General features: G+C 43.2%; 1 protein-coding gene across 5 annotated transcripts in view; it reads right to left on the minus strand.

Moving 5' to 3' along the window:
* Positions 1-18,387, minus strand: part of Col22a1 (collagen, type XXII, alpha 1) — a 355,185-nt gene that overhangs the window by 11,747 nt on the left and 325,051 nt on the right. For all 5 annotated transcript variants that reach the window (XM_006521382.4, XM_006521381.3, XM_006521378.4 and 2 more), the window contains 8 exons: positions 15,095-15,139; positions 14,389-14,442; positions 12,490-12,543; positions 8,404-8,457; positions 6,993-7,064; positions 5,286-5,321; positions 3,507-3,551; positions 355-534 (listed from right to left, as the gene is read on the minus strand). In XM_006521382.4, the coding sequence (XP_006521445.1) occupies positions 355-534; positions 3,507-3,551; positions 5,286-5,321; positions 6,993-7,064; positions 8,404-8,457; positions 12,490-12,543; positions 14,389-14,442; positions 15,095-15,139 (540 nt within the window). The remainder of the gene's footprint in view (positions 1-354; positions 535-3,506; positions 3,552-5,285; positions 5,322-6,992; positions 7,065-8,403; positions 8,458-12,489; positions 12,544-14,388; positions 14,443-15,094; positions 15,140-18,387) is intronic.

Here is an 18,387-nt window from a genome sequence, read left to right on the forward strand (position 1 = left end):
CAATGAGACCCCATCTTCTCAATTACCTCTGCATAGGGTGTCCAGAAAGAAGGGATTTACAGCTCAAGACATTAAGCCTCGAGAGTCATTATCCCTGGGACAAAAGGAACGACAAAGACAAGAATCTGTTTCTGAACATCTCTGGAGTTACATGCACAATGCCACTTCCTCCTAACAAATGTGGAGAGCATTTTCTCAAAGGATAGGCACAAAGAGAGCAAGTGCTCTGCCCCTTGCTATATAACTAGTCCCCAGAAGCCTGGCATCTGCATGTTGTACTCCCAGAAGACCACAAACCACATTTCTCCTCCATTCTCATGGAATCTATGTCTGAACTTTTGCCATCATCCTTACCCTCAGTCCTGGAAATCCTGGCTGGCCAGGTGGCCCTGGGGGCCCAGGAGGGCCACTCTCTCCTGGTTGTCCTTGGGGACCCATTAGGCCAGTATGACCCTTGTGGCCTGGGGTTCCAGGGTCTCCAGGCTGACCCTTCCCACCTGGTGGTCCTTTGTCACCTTTGATCCCAGGGTCTCCCTAAATAGAAGAGAAGAATATATCAGCAAGAAGCTATGTGCTAGGAACTGAACTGAATGCACAAACTGAAGTCCATGGTACTACCATCTTCCTGTTGGAACCCTGGAATATAGAGTATATGTTGAGGGTGGGGTAAGTGGGTATCCTCCCTGGGTGAGTCCTGGATGAGTCCAAGAAAGGAAGGATCACAATTATGCCATCCATAGTCCTGATTTACAAAACTGGGCAAGAGAGCCTAGAGATAGAATCCTACCTTACACAGCATTGTGCAAGTCAGGAGGAGAACTTTTATTTGTGAAACCCACTCCAAATAAACCACTAACAAAGCTGTCACTGTAGGAGCAGCAAGGAGTACTGACATTCTCATATTACAGAGCACATTATAGTTGCCAGAACTGAGGCTGCTTATCACAGATTAGGTGGACAGATACCAAATATTATTATTGTATGAAAAGTTATAACTATAGAACAGTGTCCACAGTGTGTAAAAAAATGGAGAAGAATAAAAATATCTACAAGTTTGCTTTGTGGCCATAAAACCTTGTGCCCATAACGTAGTTAACTGTAAGGATGACAGGGTGGGTTCTAGAGAGATATCTCAGTAGCTTGCCATACAATTATGAGGGTCTGAATTTGGATCTTAAGTATCCAAACAAAAAACAGGTGTGATTCCTTACACCTGAGGGCACAGATAGGAAGAATCCTGAGGCTTACTGGTCTAGCAACTTGGTAACCTCTGGATTCAATGGGAACCTATCTCAGCCAATGAAGTAGAGAGTGATCGAGGAAGACACCTAACCGCAGGCCTGAGCATATGCATATATACATTCACAGACGCATTTGTCCACACAAACATATGTATATGTATAACACACACCACACGCACACACACACATACACAAATTTTATAGTCTTAGAACAAATTCCAATTGTGCACCCCTGGAAATGGCTGCCTAGCTGTGGAAAGGAGGCAAGCTACCACTCCACCCCTGGAGTGGTTTTAGCCTCTGGTCAGTAGGACTGACAGCCTACTAGATCAGCAGTCTCTCCTTGTAGGCCTTCTCTAAGCTCCAGTGGGTCCATGGAGCATTGGCAGGCTCATTCTGTGGTGCTCACACTACCTGGGGCCCTTCCCCTTTAGTTAATCAGATTCTGAAATTCTGGGTCAGTGATCCGGGCCACAGTAACCCCAGGGCAGGCAGCCTAATACTTGCCCTTAGGTACTACTGTGTATCTGGCCAGTGAGCTTCAGTGGATAGTTAGGACTGAATATACAGCAGCTATATTAAGGCCTTCAGAGTACAATGGAGCCATCACCATTGTGACACAGCACAGAAAGGGAGGGACAGGAGAAATAAGGAGACTCAAAATGGAACCCATCGTGTGGTGTTGCCATCACCGTGGCGGGAACCTCTAAGGAGGAACAGAGCATGGTCCTGAAATAGAGAAACATGCCATGGTAAAGGTGATCTGCTGGGATGGGGAAGGGTAAAAGTGAAGGCACGTGCACTTCCAAACACCCTCATCTGTGTACTCCAGAGTGCAGGGCAGGCACACAGGAAAGGGGAGCTATGAGGTGAGATGGGAGGTATACATTCCCTCTTGTTATTTCTGCTCTTTAACCAGGCTCCTGCATGGCTTTCAATATTTCAACAATAATCAAAGTATCAATAACTTTTTGACATCTTAATTTAGGCAAACCCAAAAGAGCTGTTCCGGTTTTCTAGGTCTGATGCACTTCATGGGGTCTTGAAATACGCTGGATAAACTTGGATTCAGAGGTATAGAAAACCCTGTTGAGTCACCTGGATGCCAGATACTACCATGCATGTGGCACAGCCTTTCTATTCAACAACCCTCCTGTGCAATTAAAAGATCTGTCCCCTATTTTAAACACTCCCAGGATGAAGGAATGAGGAATATAAGCACTCAGTGGCAAGGTTCCATAGAACCACTTAACAGAGGACAGGCAAGCTCCCCAGTTATTGATTGTGCATGAAGAACAGCTTCCCATCTGTGGGCTGAACACCCTGGCTCTGAACCAGGACTCATGCCCACACTCCTAGCCAACCACTCTCAAGACCCCTGAGTGACACTCTGAGGAGAAAAATCATTGACTCAGTGCTAGGCATGTACAAGGCTCCAATATTCAAGATCAAACAGTCACAGGACAGTGGGAACAAAGTTATCTGAAGGAGAGACAAGAAGGGAAGGCAAGAATGGCAGAGACCACTTCCATCTCTCTCCTTCCAGGCTGTGGGGAAAGCCTGCCAGCTTGTTACCCATCTGACTTGTGAAGAAAGCTGAGATAAATTCTTTGCAGGACCGTGGAAAACAACCATGGACAGAGTGGGGGACCAGATACCATCCATGTAGTACAACAGCTGACCAGACACAGGACTGTGGGCAAACCAGCCATGCACAGCCCTGAATGGAGCAAGAGCCTGTGCAGGTGAGTGTGAGAATGCTCCCTGCCCCCTCCTGCACTTCTGCAAGAAAAATGTCTCTCCCCTGTTGGTTTCTGGGAAAATGAAATGTAAAGAAAGGCATTCAGAGTGTGGCGCCAAGGCAACTCATTATGGGAAAATCTGTTCCCTTGTCACCTCCAGTGACAAATCTGGCTCCCAGCAAATTGGCACTTAGGGAGCCAGGCACATCCTGCATGCGCCTTCACACATGGTGAGCAGGGAATCTGTCAGAGTCTCCCAACACTTGCCTTGCATTGATAATTATGGTCATGATTTTATTCCTCAAAATAACCAAAAGAAGAAACAAGAAAGAAAACTATGTTATTATTGGTGGAAAAGAATCCTACTGTGTGAAGGGCTTGAGATTCTTTTTCATGGGAAATCACAGCAGAAGACAGCAGTCAAGGTTGGGGTGCTTATTAACTGCCCTTAATAAATGCTGGCCTGGCAATTATGGGAAGGTCACCTTTGAGCATGCTCAGATGGCTGCACAACCCCACTTACCCTCTCGCCTTTGGATCCTGGCTCTCCAGGCTTCCCAGGAGCACCCTGTAATGAGATAAGAGGACAGCAGTCACTTAACCACTGCCATCTATGCCGCTATCTTTGTCTTTTGTCTGCACTGCACTTCCTGGAGAAAAGGGGTGTAGAGAAGCAAAGACCCCCATCTACCTCACCCCCACCCCAAAATCTTGTACCAGGTCAGTCTGGATGTCAAGCCGCTCTCTCTTCATTCCTTTACTCCTGCCCCTGCCCATTCTTGACTTGGGACAACATGAACCAATGATATGGCTTCTTTGATATCTTCCACTGCTTCTCTAGGGGAAAAACGTGACTCTCCTGGGAACACCCTGGCACTCACAGCCTGGTTCATAGGTAGGTATGTGTATACCAATTCTGGTATACACCAAACAGTTTTGCTTTTTATAATAGAATCACAAGAAGGTTCGACAGTAATTCCAGGAGAAAAAAAAAAATCCAACATGACATTGGATTCTGGAAAGCACACAGCCTGTAAGTTCAGATAAAATCCATCAGGGATTAAAAGAGGGAAAAGGCTCTGGAGGGCAGAACAAAGAGGAAGCTTCAGTGACTAAGCAATTAATTTCTGTTGCCCATCATAAAGTAGCAGGTCACATATGAAAGAGAATGTGGGTCAGGTTAGGGAAGATTAGCCAGGTCTAGTTAGCCTGAATTTTATTCTGGATGGCAATGGAAAGAAACAGAGAACTCATGTAGGCAGAAATTTCCCCAACTGAGAGCTCACAGGGTTGATGCAACTTTCAGAAATTGGAGCAGGGGCAATATTGCCTCCAATTTAACCTAGTAAGCAAGAACAATGATTGGTTGCAAGTGAGGAGCAGGAGTGGGTCTGGTGAGTGACAAGCTATAGCTAGGCCAAAAGCACAGGGTACTCAGACTTGGAATATTTGATCCATCTTCAGGGAAGATGTAATCTCTTATAACAGTGGCCCAAAGGCACACAGGGACAAGGGTGTTGTCTTTCAAGGCAAGAGTGCCAGCTTTGATAGACATGTAAGCAATTTCCCCAAAAGTCTTTTCTCCACCTCCTTCTATTCATTCACCCTCAAACAGTTTTGGTGCCTTCTCTGAGCTAGGCTCATATACGTGGACAGGACAGAGAAGATGATCAACAAAGCAGGTGAACAAGTGCTTTCCTCTGCTGGTCCATAGAGAAGGAGAAGGGATGGTAGGTGAAAGTATTGAGAGGTGGAGGAGGGAGTTGAAAGCTAATTAAGTATTTAATTTAGTGACCAGAGTGGATACAGCTGACAGGAGGAGAGAGAACTGGGAGGAACAAAGGTGCCTCAAGGGCCATTTGCACTACAAGGGGAGAGCACAGCTGTTATCTGTGCTGTAAAGTGGCATAAAATGTTGATGTTCCACAGATCTCCAGCTGCTATAGAAGGTCATGGTTGGACAGAAGCAACCATTAGGGAGGTTACTGCAATGGTCCTTACAAAAAAAAAAAGGACTTGGGATTGACCAGGGTCCATTCAGAAGACTTGAGAGGCACCACAAAGAAAAGGTTGAAAGGTTTTGCTGACACAATGATTCTGAAGGGTGGCTGGGGAGATATATCCATCTATCTGGTGCCCCTGTCGGCTGTAAAACTTTTGACGGTTTGTGAAACTAAAATGTAAAACCACAGTCCAGAAAGCACCCTGATGCTGGTGGTAGAGTTTTGAGAAGCTCAGGGCTTAACTTCTTAGCCCCTCTAGGGTCTACCAAGGAGAAAGGGCAGGGTTGGGAAATACTTGCCTCCTTTCCTGGAGCTCCTACCTCTCCTGCTTCTCCCTGTAAAAGGAGGTCAGAGGTCAGAGGTCAGAGGTCATGAGGTCAGAGGGCTCAGTCGCACCATCCAGTGCATGTTAATCCTCCTGACAGACAATTCATTCACCATGCTCCAGAAAAGACAGCAATTGGTGATCCAGATAGTCTACCTGACATGGCCATTCCATGAGCAACCTTCTGGTCAGTGCATGCAGGACAAAGTAGAGAATTGCCACACAATATAAGAAACCCTCTGGTTATGGGCTCTTTGTCAATGGGGTCAATGTGTCTCTACTAAACAGGTCTTCAGAAGCCAGATTTACCAGTTGTCTCATGGAAGGGAGCCACTCTTATCATCAGGGGACAATGTGTTAAGTAAGATGCCAAAAAGATGGTGGAGTCCAACTTTCAATGGATCCCTTTGTTGACTGGCTGTATGATATTAATGACTCCCTTGCTAATCCCTTAAATTTATTGTGCCTCAATTTATTCATCTATACATTAAGAAGAGCCACTTCATCCATGACATAGGTTACCATGATACTTATTTTAACTGAGATAGGTAAAGTATGGTGCCTAGCATGTAGTAAAGCCGGAGAACTGATCTGTTTCTACGATTAAGGCTTAATTTTTGAAAAACCTAGGTACTTGGCAACTCAGTGGCAGCCAAACTATAAACAAGCACTGGAAAACAGAGCAATTGAGGAATCCAAGGAAGTGAATGGACAAACTGTGTACATGTTGGACCACAGATCAGAAGTGGAGAACAGTGGACCTGATTCCAGCTGTCCCAGTGATCATATGAAAAGGGCAGAATCCTCTGCTACAGATGGATCAGCAGTGGCAAAGAGGATGGGGTTGGGTAGGGAGGTCACGGAGGGAAGCCTGGGAAGGGGGACTAACATTTGTAATGTAAACAAATAAAATGATTAATATTTTTTTAAAACAATGGAAGGAAAAAGGGAAGAATTAAATTAGAGGGGGTATTCAGGAATATGGGACCATTTTCCATTTGAGGTGTCACAGAACTATTGCCATCCATCAGTGCCAGCCAGGGTTTGAAGAACAGTGCATGGCTTCAGTGTGGCTATGAATGAGTCGTCATTACCCCTTTAATAGCTCCAATATACTCTATAAGGTCGAGTCAGAGGACCAAGACTAAAGCTCCAGACAGGTACAAATGTACACTGTGGCTTTGAATCAATCACCTACATGGTATGACCCTGTGACTGAAACTTGTTCATCCTTACAATTGTTATAAGCATCCTTCAAGCTCCATGGCCATTATGATCAGTGCTATCCACCACAGACACCTACAGAGATCATTGCAGTCACCTTTACTTATTGAGTAGTTCAGTGGGCTGGGTGTGTTACCACAGTCCTTTAGTGGATTCTCACATGCAATACATAAATACCAATGAGCTGTCATAGCACTTGAGTAAGGAGATAGCCACCACAATGAGATGTTAAATGAGCTTCCTAAGGCCTTATAATAAGAGTCGTGGGCTTTGGAATCCCATGCAAATGTCAATTGTGAACCTTTAACGGCCTCCTACATCACAATGCACTTTGACCCCATACCATTTCATCATAGCATGAAAAAAATTGCACTGTCATGAGTTGGAAAGGACAGTAGTGAAACTCAAGGTTAGACCTAGAGCCCAACATCTTGGACCCAATGGGTTCTCTGCTTACTGGAGGTCCACGAGGACCCTGAAACCCTGGAAGTCCTGGGCTGCCACTTTCTCCTTTGTTTCCCTTCTGGCCCTATGAAGAAAAAAACAGGGAATTAATTAAAACAGGTGTCAAGTACCACCAGATTCCAAAACTTGAAAACATTCCCAAGCTGTGGAGCCCTGAAGCCCCTACCCCTTCCCTGAACTGGAGAGATGATGTGTCAGAAAGAGACATGGGGTCTGGGAAACTTGGTATCATTACTGAGGAAGAGAGAAGGAAGATGGATTGGGGGTGGGTGTTAATCTCCACTAGCAGAGAACAGCCTTTCCATTCAAGTAGTGACATCTAAGAATGCTTCCTTAGAAGCACCTCTATCTAGATGTGTACAGCCTCTTTGAGGTTGGACACTGCTTCCCATGACGCTGTTAAGATCCCTGGTGTGATGGTTGCAGCCTTTGGAGGAAGTCTAATGGCTTTGAGCCTAATGGCTTAGTTTTTCACAAAGTGCCCACAAGTGAGTCAGCTCCTTCTTGGGCTAGCTTCTCCCCTGAGTAGATATACCCTCAGGGTCCATCCCTACCATGTATATTTTGTTTCAGTAGGAATTACAGATCCTACATTGGAGTTTCTGATAGTTTGCTAAAATTGTCATAAGTATAGACACTCATTGTAGTTGTCCCTGGACCAGTGGGATAGTCTCTGCCAGTGTGACTAGGCATCCTGGGGTTTGTGGATTTTTGGTCACTCTGGATACTACCTGAAAATTATCTGGAAAGCACTGGTTACCTCAGTGTCCTGGACATTTATAAATAGCATTTCATACTTGCAAGTGGCTCCTGAATAGATCTTAATCTAAGCAAATAAAAGTACAAGCAGGCTAGGCAAGAATGAAATCCATACCCAGAGTTCAACCTACTGTAGCCAAGAATCGATTGAAGAACCATCTGCCCTATTGCATCTCCTCACTGACCTGGCATGAACCTCAGATCCAGAAACTAATCAGTGCCTAGAAATCTATCTGCCACATTCTTTTCACTACCTACCACTGAATTTTCTTCCTCTCCACCCATCACTACCATCTTAATTCCCATCCTGAGCCTCCACTCTCGTTCCACTGATGTGGGCAAGGCTTGATCTGACCCTACATTTTATTTCTATCATTAGATACTCACTGTGAAACCTTACTGCACATCTTTGACATTGACTAGTTGGAGGTGTTCAAGTTTCAGGTGGAAGACATTGAGAAATATCATCAAATGTATGGAAAACTTTTAAAGAGCTGCATGCCCAGATTCTCTGGTTTTGAGACTATTTGTATCATTTGAAAATTGATTCATTCTCTGGTGCTTTCCAGGATGGGAAAAAAAAATCACCTGTAACATGAGACCCTTGCTCTGACACCATTAGGAAGCTGGCGATGAATACTTACTAGGGCTCCCGGACGGCCAGGGTCTCCTGGAGATCCAGGTGATCCACTGCTGCCCTGGTGGGAGAAATAGAAATGTTGACCCTGCCAGTACTCAGGGCCAGGGCATCACCAGGCAGGGCACTAGAACAAACTCAACTGCAGGTGGACAATTTAATTACACAGGCTGTTCTCACTCAGGCTGCCATGGTTCTCTGAAAACCACTTCATCTTGTAGACAGTGTTTTTCAACTTGTAGAAGGAGCCTATGATATTTAATTCATAACATTATTATGGAATTAAATGAGTCTGTGGGCATGAAATAGCCTAACTCAGTGACTGGTACCCACAGAACCACAGTGAGAGCAAGACCATTCTTCATTCATTCTTCAAGTCATAGGCTGGGCTATGAAAAATACAATCATAAAACACAACCCAACTCAGGAATAGTTGTGTACATCATAAGGCGTGCCTGAGGAAACAGGTCACATGCACTTCTCATTGCATACCCCTCCCCTAGAGCTTTACCGAAATCTAAGTGAGTACATGAAAGCACAAAGATATAGGAGGCCAGGGTAAACACTGGCATGTACTGTCACGCAGTTAGGAACTGAAAGGATCCATTACTATGGGTTCTAGGACAAAATGCCTTGAACCGAATATTCTCTAATTTGACATCCATTTTGTGAATATTCATAATTTTGGCAAATACTTCTCAATAAGATTTTACACAGTGGTGTTCTCCTGTAATCTCAGCCATTTTGGGGAAATGGCAAGGGGATCAGGTATTCAAACATCAAGTTCAGCTGACATAGTGAGTTAGAATTCTGCCTTGGCTATATGATGCCATTTATCAACCATAACACACACTCACAGAAAGATCTATTATAGAGAAAATATCAGGAAGCTGCACAATTCTCCTAGCTACTCTGTTCCAATCCCAAATAAATCCCTATTGCCTAAAATGCACACCCAAGGCTCAGCACCTTCTGCCCACCAGACTTGCCACAGTATGCTCTCTCTCTGTGCTCAGCTCACATGTCTGCCATGAGTCTGTGACTTGTGGCTCTTATAGACCCAGCATCTAGTGAATGACAGACATTGAGGTTCTCTGTTTAATAATAATAATAATAATAATAATAATAATAATAATAATAATAATGGTGATGATGATAAAACAAGAACATCAAAGAAATCTTTTCAGTGTTAATCCTGGAAATGCAAGATTCGAATGATGCCTAGTAACTGAGTTGTGTACTCATAAATGTGCCAACATCCTCAAAACCTGATACAGCCAACAGCCTTCAGCTGACCCTGCCCAGGTAGCTCTTACATTACATACCAGCTCCCCTTATACATCATTAACTTCTCATACCAAATGAAAATGTCATCACTATTTTACATGTAGAGAGACTGAGGCACCGAAATGTTAAGGCACACATCCAAGAGAAGAGAAAAAAACTGAGTTCTGAGCTTAGTACTAAGCCCATCCCATACCTCACTGTCCTTGTTAAGGAGGTGGCTTGTAGGTTTGTAACCAGAAACACAGCCTCTGTTTTTTCCCTAAAACGTACTCATGAAACCATGGGTATTCAAGCACCCCATCTCACCAGACATACCAAGAAACCACATAGCATACATAATCTTACTTCATAAAGAAATAGAGGCACAGAGAATGTCCAGGTTCTGTCTGGGATCTCAGCTCGTGAATGCAGAAATGGAAATGCCTGAGCATTAGTTCTGACTGACAGGCATACTCAGACCTTTTAGTGAGCTGCCTCCTGCCCCTCCCTATACTCCTTCCACCCACCAACCCATCTGTGTCTCTCTAAAAATATGTAGTTTAGCTCATCCCTATGGAAATTATATCTCTCCTGCTTTTCCCTGTAGTCCCTCTCTCTGCAGAAGGAGGAGGGTCACCAGATATTAGAACATGGTACCAACACTAGTTTTTGGTGTCCACCTGTTCCCTTGAAATTGGTCTTTTGGTACTGGGACTAGGGACCTTTCTAAGTCATAGAACCACATTCTATCTATCTACCTATTTCTAACTATCTATCTATCTATCTATCTATCTATCTATCTATCTATCTATCTCTATCTATCTATCTATCTATCTATCTATCTATCTATCTATCATGTATCTATCTATCTATCTATCATCTATCTATCTATCTATCTATCTATCATCTATCTATCTATCTATCTATCTATCTATCTATCTATCTATCATCTATCTATCTATCTATCTATCTATCTATCTATCATCTATCTATCTATCTATCTATCAATCTATCATCTATCTATCTATCTATCTATCTATCATCTATCTATCTATCTATCTATCTATCTATCTATCTATCTATATATCTATCTATCTATTATCTATCTATCTATCATCTATCTATCACCGGTCAGTAAGAAGCCCCTCTGGATACTATGATGCTCATAAATGAAGGCTATTGTCATCTTCCCAAGCTTCTGATCTCTATACTCATTTCAAGCTCCTTCCTGCAGGACAGTGTTTCTGCAAGACAATCTAGTTCATAGACATTTAAGGTAGTGTCTTAAACTTCAGACTGTTCGTCCAGACTCCTTAAGTCCAAAAGCCAGCTAAATTGCTGACTAGCTGTGTGACCTTGGGTAAACTATGAGCACCTCTGTATCTTCATTTCTTGTCTTTGCCTTGACAGATTAACAACATAGTTTCATAACTCAGAAGTCTTGGGTGAAAACTGGATTATATCTATGTTTCATGCAGTTAACTCTTCCATATTTCTTTGAAGCCAGTGGCTGTGAGGTAGTAATCATGTGAGCTTTTCCCATTCCTGTATGACTATAGATTTTAAAAAGAGCAAAATGAATGTTTGGGGCTACATAAACATCTACAGTCAACACAACATAAATGAAATCAATCTGTAAACATGATCCTACGTAACAGAGTTGAGGCACACATAACACTGGTTGACCATGTGTCTAGCAGTGGCCCTGGAAGAATCCAGCAGAGCTGAAAAGTTGATGATTCTGAGTGATATCATATCCATCCCACTGTCACAGCATAGCATATCACTTAGACATTAGCAGTGGCACTGGGGCAACCAAACTACAGTAACAGGTGTAAAAAAAAGCTACACGTTAAAATGATCCATGGAACACCACACTTGACAATGTCAGTAAATTGCTGTTCTGGTATACATACCTTCTATCTACATTTTAGAGTGTGTATGCCTACCTATGAAAAGCAGTTTCCTGTTCATAGTATGCTAAGTTACAAACACAGCTTCATTTCATGGGTCTCCATAGATTTTCTCTTTACATAGCATGGGGTATCCAAATATCTATCTTTGCTCATACTTTATGGATTTGCCTAGGTGCACAAATGGGAATGGATAAGACCACAAATATTTACCAACTTGTGGAATATTATGGGTTAAATTCACATGTTAAAATGTTAATGTTAAAATGCCGTTAGAATTTTACTTGGTTAATAGGATCATCAGAGATGTAATGAGTTATGTGAGTTTATGGTATAATAGGTTGGAACCTTAATTCAATAGGACCAATTCACCAGACCTATGCCTGTATGAAAGGGAAAACACACACACACACACACACACACACACACACACACACACACACACACACTTCACATAGGAGGAACATTCCAAGAAGACGAAGTTTAGCTGAAGAATGTTATTATAGTCAGCCAATGCTAAGAAACTGGAAATGTAGAGATACTATCTTTCCTAACTGGTACCTTAATCTTCTTCTTCTGGCCTCCAGAAACAAAGGGGAAATCTTTCTTTATAGAAGCTATCAACTGTGGTATTTCTAGAAAACCCATGTTTGGTACATATATAAATCTGTGCAATGTCCCCAAACTAGAAGCATGCCAGTTCCTGAAATTCTTGTGGGTAGACTGTCAGTAAGTCGCCCTGGGGTACATATAAGACATTCAGGGCAGAGATAGTGGCTGTTTAGCATCCTTTAGGACACAGAGCATTATGTTAAAATGATGCAGATATCCACACCACAGTGAAACAAGCAAACATCACTATGGTAACAGTTCAGCTGAACTGTGCAGCAAGTTATTCTCAAAGCAAAACTCACCGGTGGTCCCCTTGTTCCTCTGGGACCCTGTGGTCCAGCAGGTCCAGTGTCACCCTGGAACAGAGAAATGTCATAAAACCATAGAGCCTCATGAAAAGATGACAATGGCCCAGTTTGGATCAGATTTCACCAACAGACCCAGGAAACCAGTGGTGTGTCTAGATAGTTCCTTTTGAATGCCAAGGACTCTTAACTTGCATAAATTTGCTTTACCCAGATGAGGAGACACTCTCCAGTTCACATTTGTAAATGGGTGTGTTCATTTACCAGCTCAGGCATAGTTCATGTGTTTCCCTGGTGGTTTAAGGTGGTCACATCTCAAACCAAGAGAAGTCAAACTGACAGATTTACTAGTTAATAATCTGGAACCATTCCTGCCAGGCTCACTATCGAATGAAGCCTGCTACCAACAGCACCACCAACCCATACATTGTCTCAGGCAGCCTTACAAGTTCTACCTACTGGATTGGTTTTCTAACCATGTTTTAGCTAGGATTACTATTGCTGTGATAAAACTCCATGACCAAAATCAACACAGGGCAGAAAGTGTTTCTCTTACCCTTCCTTATCAGAGTCTATCACCCAAGGCAATCAGGGCAAGAACTCTCATGTATAGGCTATGAAGGAGTGCTGCTTACTGGCTTGTTCCTCACAGCTTGTTCCAGCCTACTTTCTTATAGAACCCAGGACCACCACATGATGGGCTGAGCCTTCCCACATCAATCACTAATTAATAAAATGCCCCACAGATTTTTCTACAGCCCAACTTTATGAAGGCATTTTCTCAGCTGAGATTCCTTCCTCTTGGATGACTCTAGCATGTATCAAGTTGACACAAAACTAGCCACAACAAAGAGCTAGGAGAGAGCAAGGGAACCAGACTGACTTTCTCAAAGAATTTCTTCTATCAGATCATCTGAATGACCAATAAGGTAGATCATCAGGAGACACAAGAGGAGTCCACTTGCTATGTAAGTTTTCATGAAAGTCTTGAAAGAGGTAAAGGTCTAGAAGGAGACTACTAGGGACCTCATGACCATGTCTCCATGTATCTGACAAATTTCCCATTCCTAGAACAATCGATATACCCAATGTCAGGTCACCTTGCAAAATGCCATGTGCAGTTAGTCAAGTCTTGGGGAATGGGCATAGAGGGTGAGCTACAAATAGTAGCTCCAGGATGGCCCCCTCTACTTCTGAGCCTCTAGATCACAGTATTCTCATTTGTACCTTCCAGAGAAAACCTTTACCTTCTCTGCCCCAATTTCAAGACCAAATAAAAGTAAGAGACATCCAAGATGTCTAAGTTGAGAGACAGCCCAAACAGCAATAGTAACAGCAACTGCCACCACTGCTGTTGGTGGTGGTCATGATGATAATGATGGTGATGATGAAAGTGCTATAATTGGCGATGGTTTAGTGATAGCAGTGGCGATTATGGTGATGGTATTAGTCATAATGATGGGGATGTGATACAGTAGTGTTGATAATGGTGGTAACCATAACAACAGTAACCATAATGGTAGCAGTGATGATAGTGGTAATGGCAAGTCTTGATATCAATGGTGGTGACAAGTTTAAGGGATTAATAATTACTGTGAGAACAAAATAATCAAGAGATGGAGAAACAATTTGGGAGAAAACATGAAATGCCTCACAAATCAGGTAAGGTAGGTCCAACTGGACCATCACTGGACACTAGACAAATCAGATGAACCCAGAAAAATCTCCATCAGCTGTGAGATACAGGTCAACCATAGCAATAGAAGAAGCTCATGTCTCAATGAAAAGCAATTATGTGGCATTCCACATCCTTCAGAGAACTGCCACCTATGGTAGGGTTCCTGGGTGCCCCTCCTGTGTTTCTCAATCACTGTAGGCCAAGGCATCCCAACTTACATCTTTTCCTGGTGATCCATCCCTTCCAGAGGGTCCTGCTATGCCAGGTTCTCCCTAGGAATAAGAAACTGCTGTTAGAGACAGGGCTGATTAAGCTATAGGCCACCTTGAACATAAAACATCTGAAAGTGTGGGAGAGTGACAGAGAACAAGAGGGCTGTCAGACACAAGTGCTCCCTAACGGGCATGGCAGCCTCTGCAACAGAACTCTGGATCCCAGGAGAATATGTGAAGCCCCAAGTGTCTCCTCAACAGGGAAGGCAGGAAGAATGCTAGGTGATGGGTCAGTCTATTTGAGCCCCCCATTACCTGCTTATCCCAAGCTTCTCTAAAACATAATTCTGTCCTAGTTATCCACTATACTCAAGGAATCCAACCATTAGCCCATCAGTTTCTTTTATTTGAGGTATTTGGAAGGGATGGTTAAAGCATAATAAAAGGCTCTAGGGACTCCCCATCTAAGATAAAGTTGATGTGTTAACATACACATTCTCTATGCCCTGGGAAAGTCACCCTAACCTCTGACCAGGTTGCTCTTCTGAACTAAGCCTAATACCATGGCTTGTTTTATGGGGGTCGGGGACCATTTGTAAAGCCCATTGTGACACCATGCTAGTATGTCTTTTGTTCTTTCCTGAATAGAGAGCAGCAAGGTGATAGACTGCAAAACATGGAATCTTCTCCTTTGTGAGTGTCACCTACTTACCCTCAGACCAGGTGGGCCAGGATCACCTGTGTGTCCCTTGAAGCCCTGGAAGAAATATGATGAAATTGTGAAATTATGTTACTAGCGTGTTCACACGCCCGGCCAGGAAGAACACAGCAAACCAGAATCTTCTGCGGCAAAACTTTATTGCTTACATCTTCAGGAGCAAGAGTGTAAGAAGCAAGAGAGCGAGAAAACGAAACCCCGTCCCTATTAAGGAGAATTATCCTTCGCCTAGGACGTGTCACTCCCTGATTGGCTGCAGCCCATCGGCCGAGTTGACGTCACGGGGAAGGCAGAGCACATGGAGTGGAGAACCACCCTCGGCACATGCGCAGATTATTTGTTTACCACTTAGAACACAGCTGTCAGCGCCATCTTGTAACGGCGAATGTGGGCACGGCTCCCAACAAAATTACTCTATCAAACGAGTCAGAGGGTACAAAAGGGCAGAGGGTCATGAAGATGTCCTGCTTCATCCCATCTTCAAGTTTTGGCTCACCCTATTGCCTCTCGCTTGTTGCCAGTTTTGGGGTGTCAGGAATGGGTAGAAGAAAAGGGGGAAGGAGAACCAAGAAGCAAGGTCTTCTATATGGGGTGCCACTTTGCATGGTGATATAACCATAAACTTTAAAAGTGCTCATTATAAAGAAACCTAAGTTCAGTCCTGAATATCACTCCAATAGTGAAGAGGTACCATGATTTACATATAAATCCATCTGACAGAGAGGACACCCCTCCATGGCCATTTTCAACACAAGGAAGACAGAGAGCTCATGGGATTAAATCTCATTACAACCTGAGTGCATCCCCAAGGTTCTATTCTAAGTTCATCTGATGACACAAGCAAATGAAGACACAACTAGGGAGGAGAAAGCCCTAGAGCAAGGCTAGCCCAATGAGAACTCCATCCTAAAAGACGCTCCAGGGTATTAAGGTTACAACTGAGAACTGCAGCTTGTGTATCTCCAGCTACTATGATAGATTAGAATATTAAATCTTCTGTGCTCTAGAGGATGAGGCATCAGTATAAGGTGGCAGAATATGGTCCCTCTAGGACCCAGTAGGGTCAGTGGTCTAGAAGCCTCAATCCACATGTATGAGAATTTCACCTAACTTATAAATGGTGTTCAATGGCAATCTGTTCAGAAATGACACAGTGAACTGTTAGAACATAGTAGCCATTGATGAGGAAAGGTAAAGGAGGGGAGGAGAAAAAGAGGTATGGAGTCATGTAAGACTTAGGTTCAGTTTCAACCACTCTATGCCACCTCAGAAAGTGTATTTGCCACTGGAGCCCTTACTATGGCTAACAAAAATATTATCTTGTCTAACTCTCTTTTACCATCTTCAGATACCCTCTGTGCCCCTGAATCTGATGCTTCAGAGCAGACCATGGGCTGGGGTTATAAATCAAGGCTCTGCTCTCCTCTTAAGCCTGGGGACTGGGATGCTTCACATCTCTTTACTAGGATTGTATTACCACATATGAGCATGAGGCTGAGACCCATTTCTGTAGACTCACTGTCCGGAATGAATAAAGCAAAGTCCTTCAACTATTCAGAACTTGGCAAGATTCTAAAACCTTCTTTGAATAAGAGTCCCACGACCAGCTGGCGCCAAGGAAGGGACCCTAACTTCCTCTCAACCCATAAACTCAGGACAAAAGCCCCAACTAGGGAGCCCCACACTGCCAGGCATTTGACAGAATTCATAGGTACCCTCCTCTTTGCTAGTATTTATAGCTGTGGCACAGCTGTGACAGCTGCTGTGATTCCCATTACGTAGCAAACAGAGGTCCAGAAAAGCCCCATTTGATCAAGAAACCACAATGAAAGGACTCGGGTATATGTCTCTTCAAACTCATGCCATCCTTCAAAGCCCTGCTCTGGCTCAGTGAAGCCAACCAGGGGACTGGTTCTTACTAGCTTCAGTCTCTAAACTGTACCCGCACCTTGAAATTCCTGGTACAGAAGTGGGTCTAACTTCTAAGGAAATCCCAGCAAATGGGTCTCTCCAGCTGACAAGGAGCTCACTGATTCCTGTAAGCCAGGAGCCACCAGATACAACTGGAACATCATTATCCAAACCACTTAGTTAGAAGAGAAGAGACTGTGAGTCACAGTAGACAACCATTTGCCATATTTAAAACGCCTTATGAAAGGACTTAATGGGACTATCAAATTATGTCTTAGGGAAAACAACCAGCCGCTGATTGTGGTTTTAGTCTCTGTGGTCCAGAACATTCATCCCTGTGACTGGGCTCCTCCTGCCGTACACAGGAAAAGCAGGGAGATTGGGGGAAATGAACATTGATTTTCATGTTTTGTTTCTTCCTTAATGAATAGTAGCCAGATGACTTATTGATTTTTTTTCAAAAGAAAAATAGCACGAAGGAAACAAGAGACAGTGTTCTGATCCTGCTACTTCTTGACTTATGGATAATTGGATTTCAGGATTTTCATTAAGTATCGTCACTTTTTTTTAGAAAAAATTAAGGAATTATATTAAAATTTCAGCAGCATGAAGAGGTAAAGCACTTAAAATTAAAATCTTAACACACTTTATTACAGAAAATTGCCTGTGTTTAGTGCTATAACTAGATATAGATTTAAATAGAGCTACAATCCATATAACCATTGAGGTTAGATGTGAAGTAAGTAATTCCAGACAAGGAAGGATCTCCTGAGAAAGAGAAAATAGAATACATAGTTATAAATTGATGGGGTGGAGTTGGGGGTGGCTAGAATGGAAGTATTGAAAAGAGAGGGAAGAGAAAAAGGGGAATGGGGTAACAGAGAATATATAGGAACACACCCCTAAAACTAAGGACCATTTTGAGGGGTCATGCAGAAACATACTATAGTAGGTTCCTCTTAGAATATATGCATATCTGAAAAAATATGAATGGAATCACCAAATATTGGAGGACACAAACCCCAACTAGATGTCTATCACCACTGAACAAAATCTGCAGTACCAGGAATGGGTCACAGCTAATTGAGGTGTTGGTCAAAGGTGCTCTATAGAAACCCCCAAGGCTATTCATTTCTCTCCACAAACTGATGGTAAGTCTCTACTGCTGAAGAGGCCTACGCAACCACAAACCTACACAACTTATTGAACACACAGAAGTTAAGCTGGTCCCTACCTACAGCCTCCATCTCTATGGAATAATGTTCATGGTAATGGAAGGTGCTCTGCACACTGCCAGAGGAGAAAGATAAATATTAACCTAGTTACAAATCCTTTGATCTACCATGGTGGCCTGCTTTCATGATATGTTTGTACAA

This window comes from Mus musculus, chromosome 15 (genome assembly GCF_000001635.26).
Source record: "Mus musculus strain C57BL/6J chromosome 15, GRCm38.p6 C57BL/6J".
NCBI lineage: Eukaryota > Metazoa > Chordata > Mammalia > Rodentia > Muridae > Mus > Mus musculus.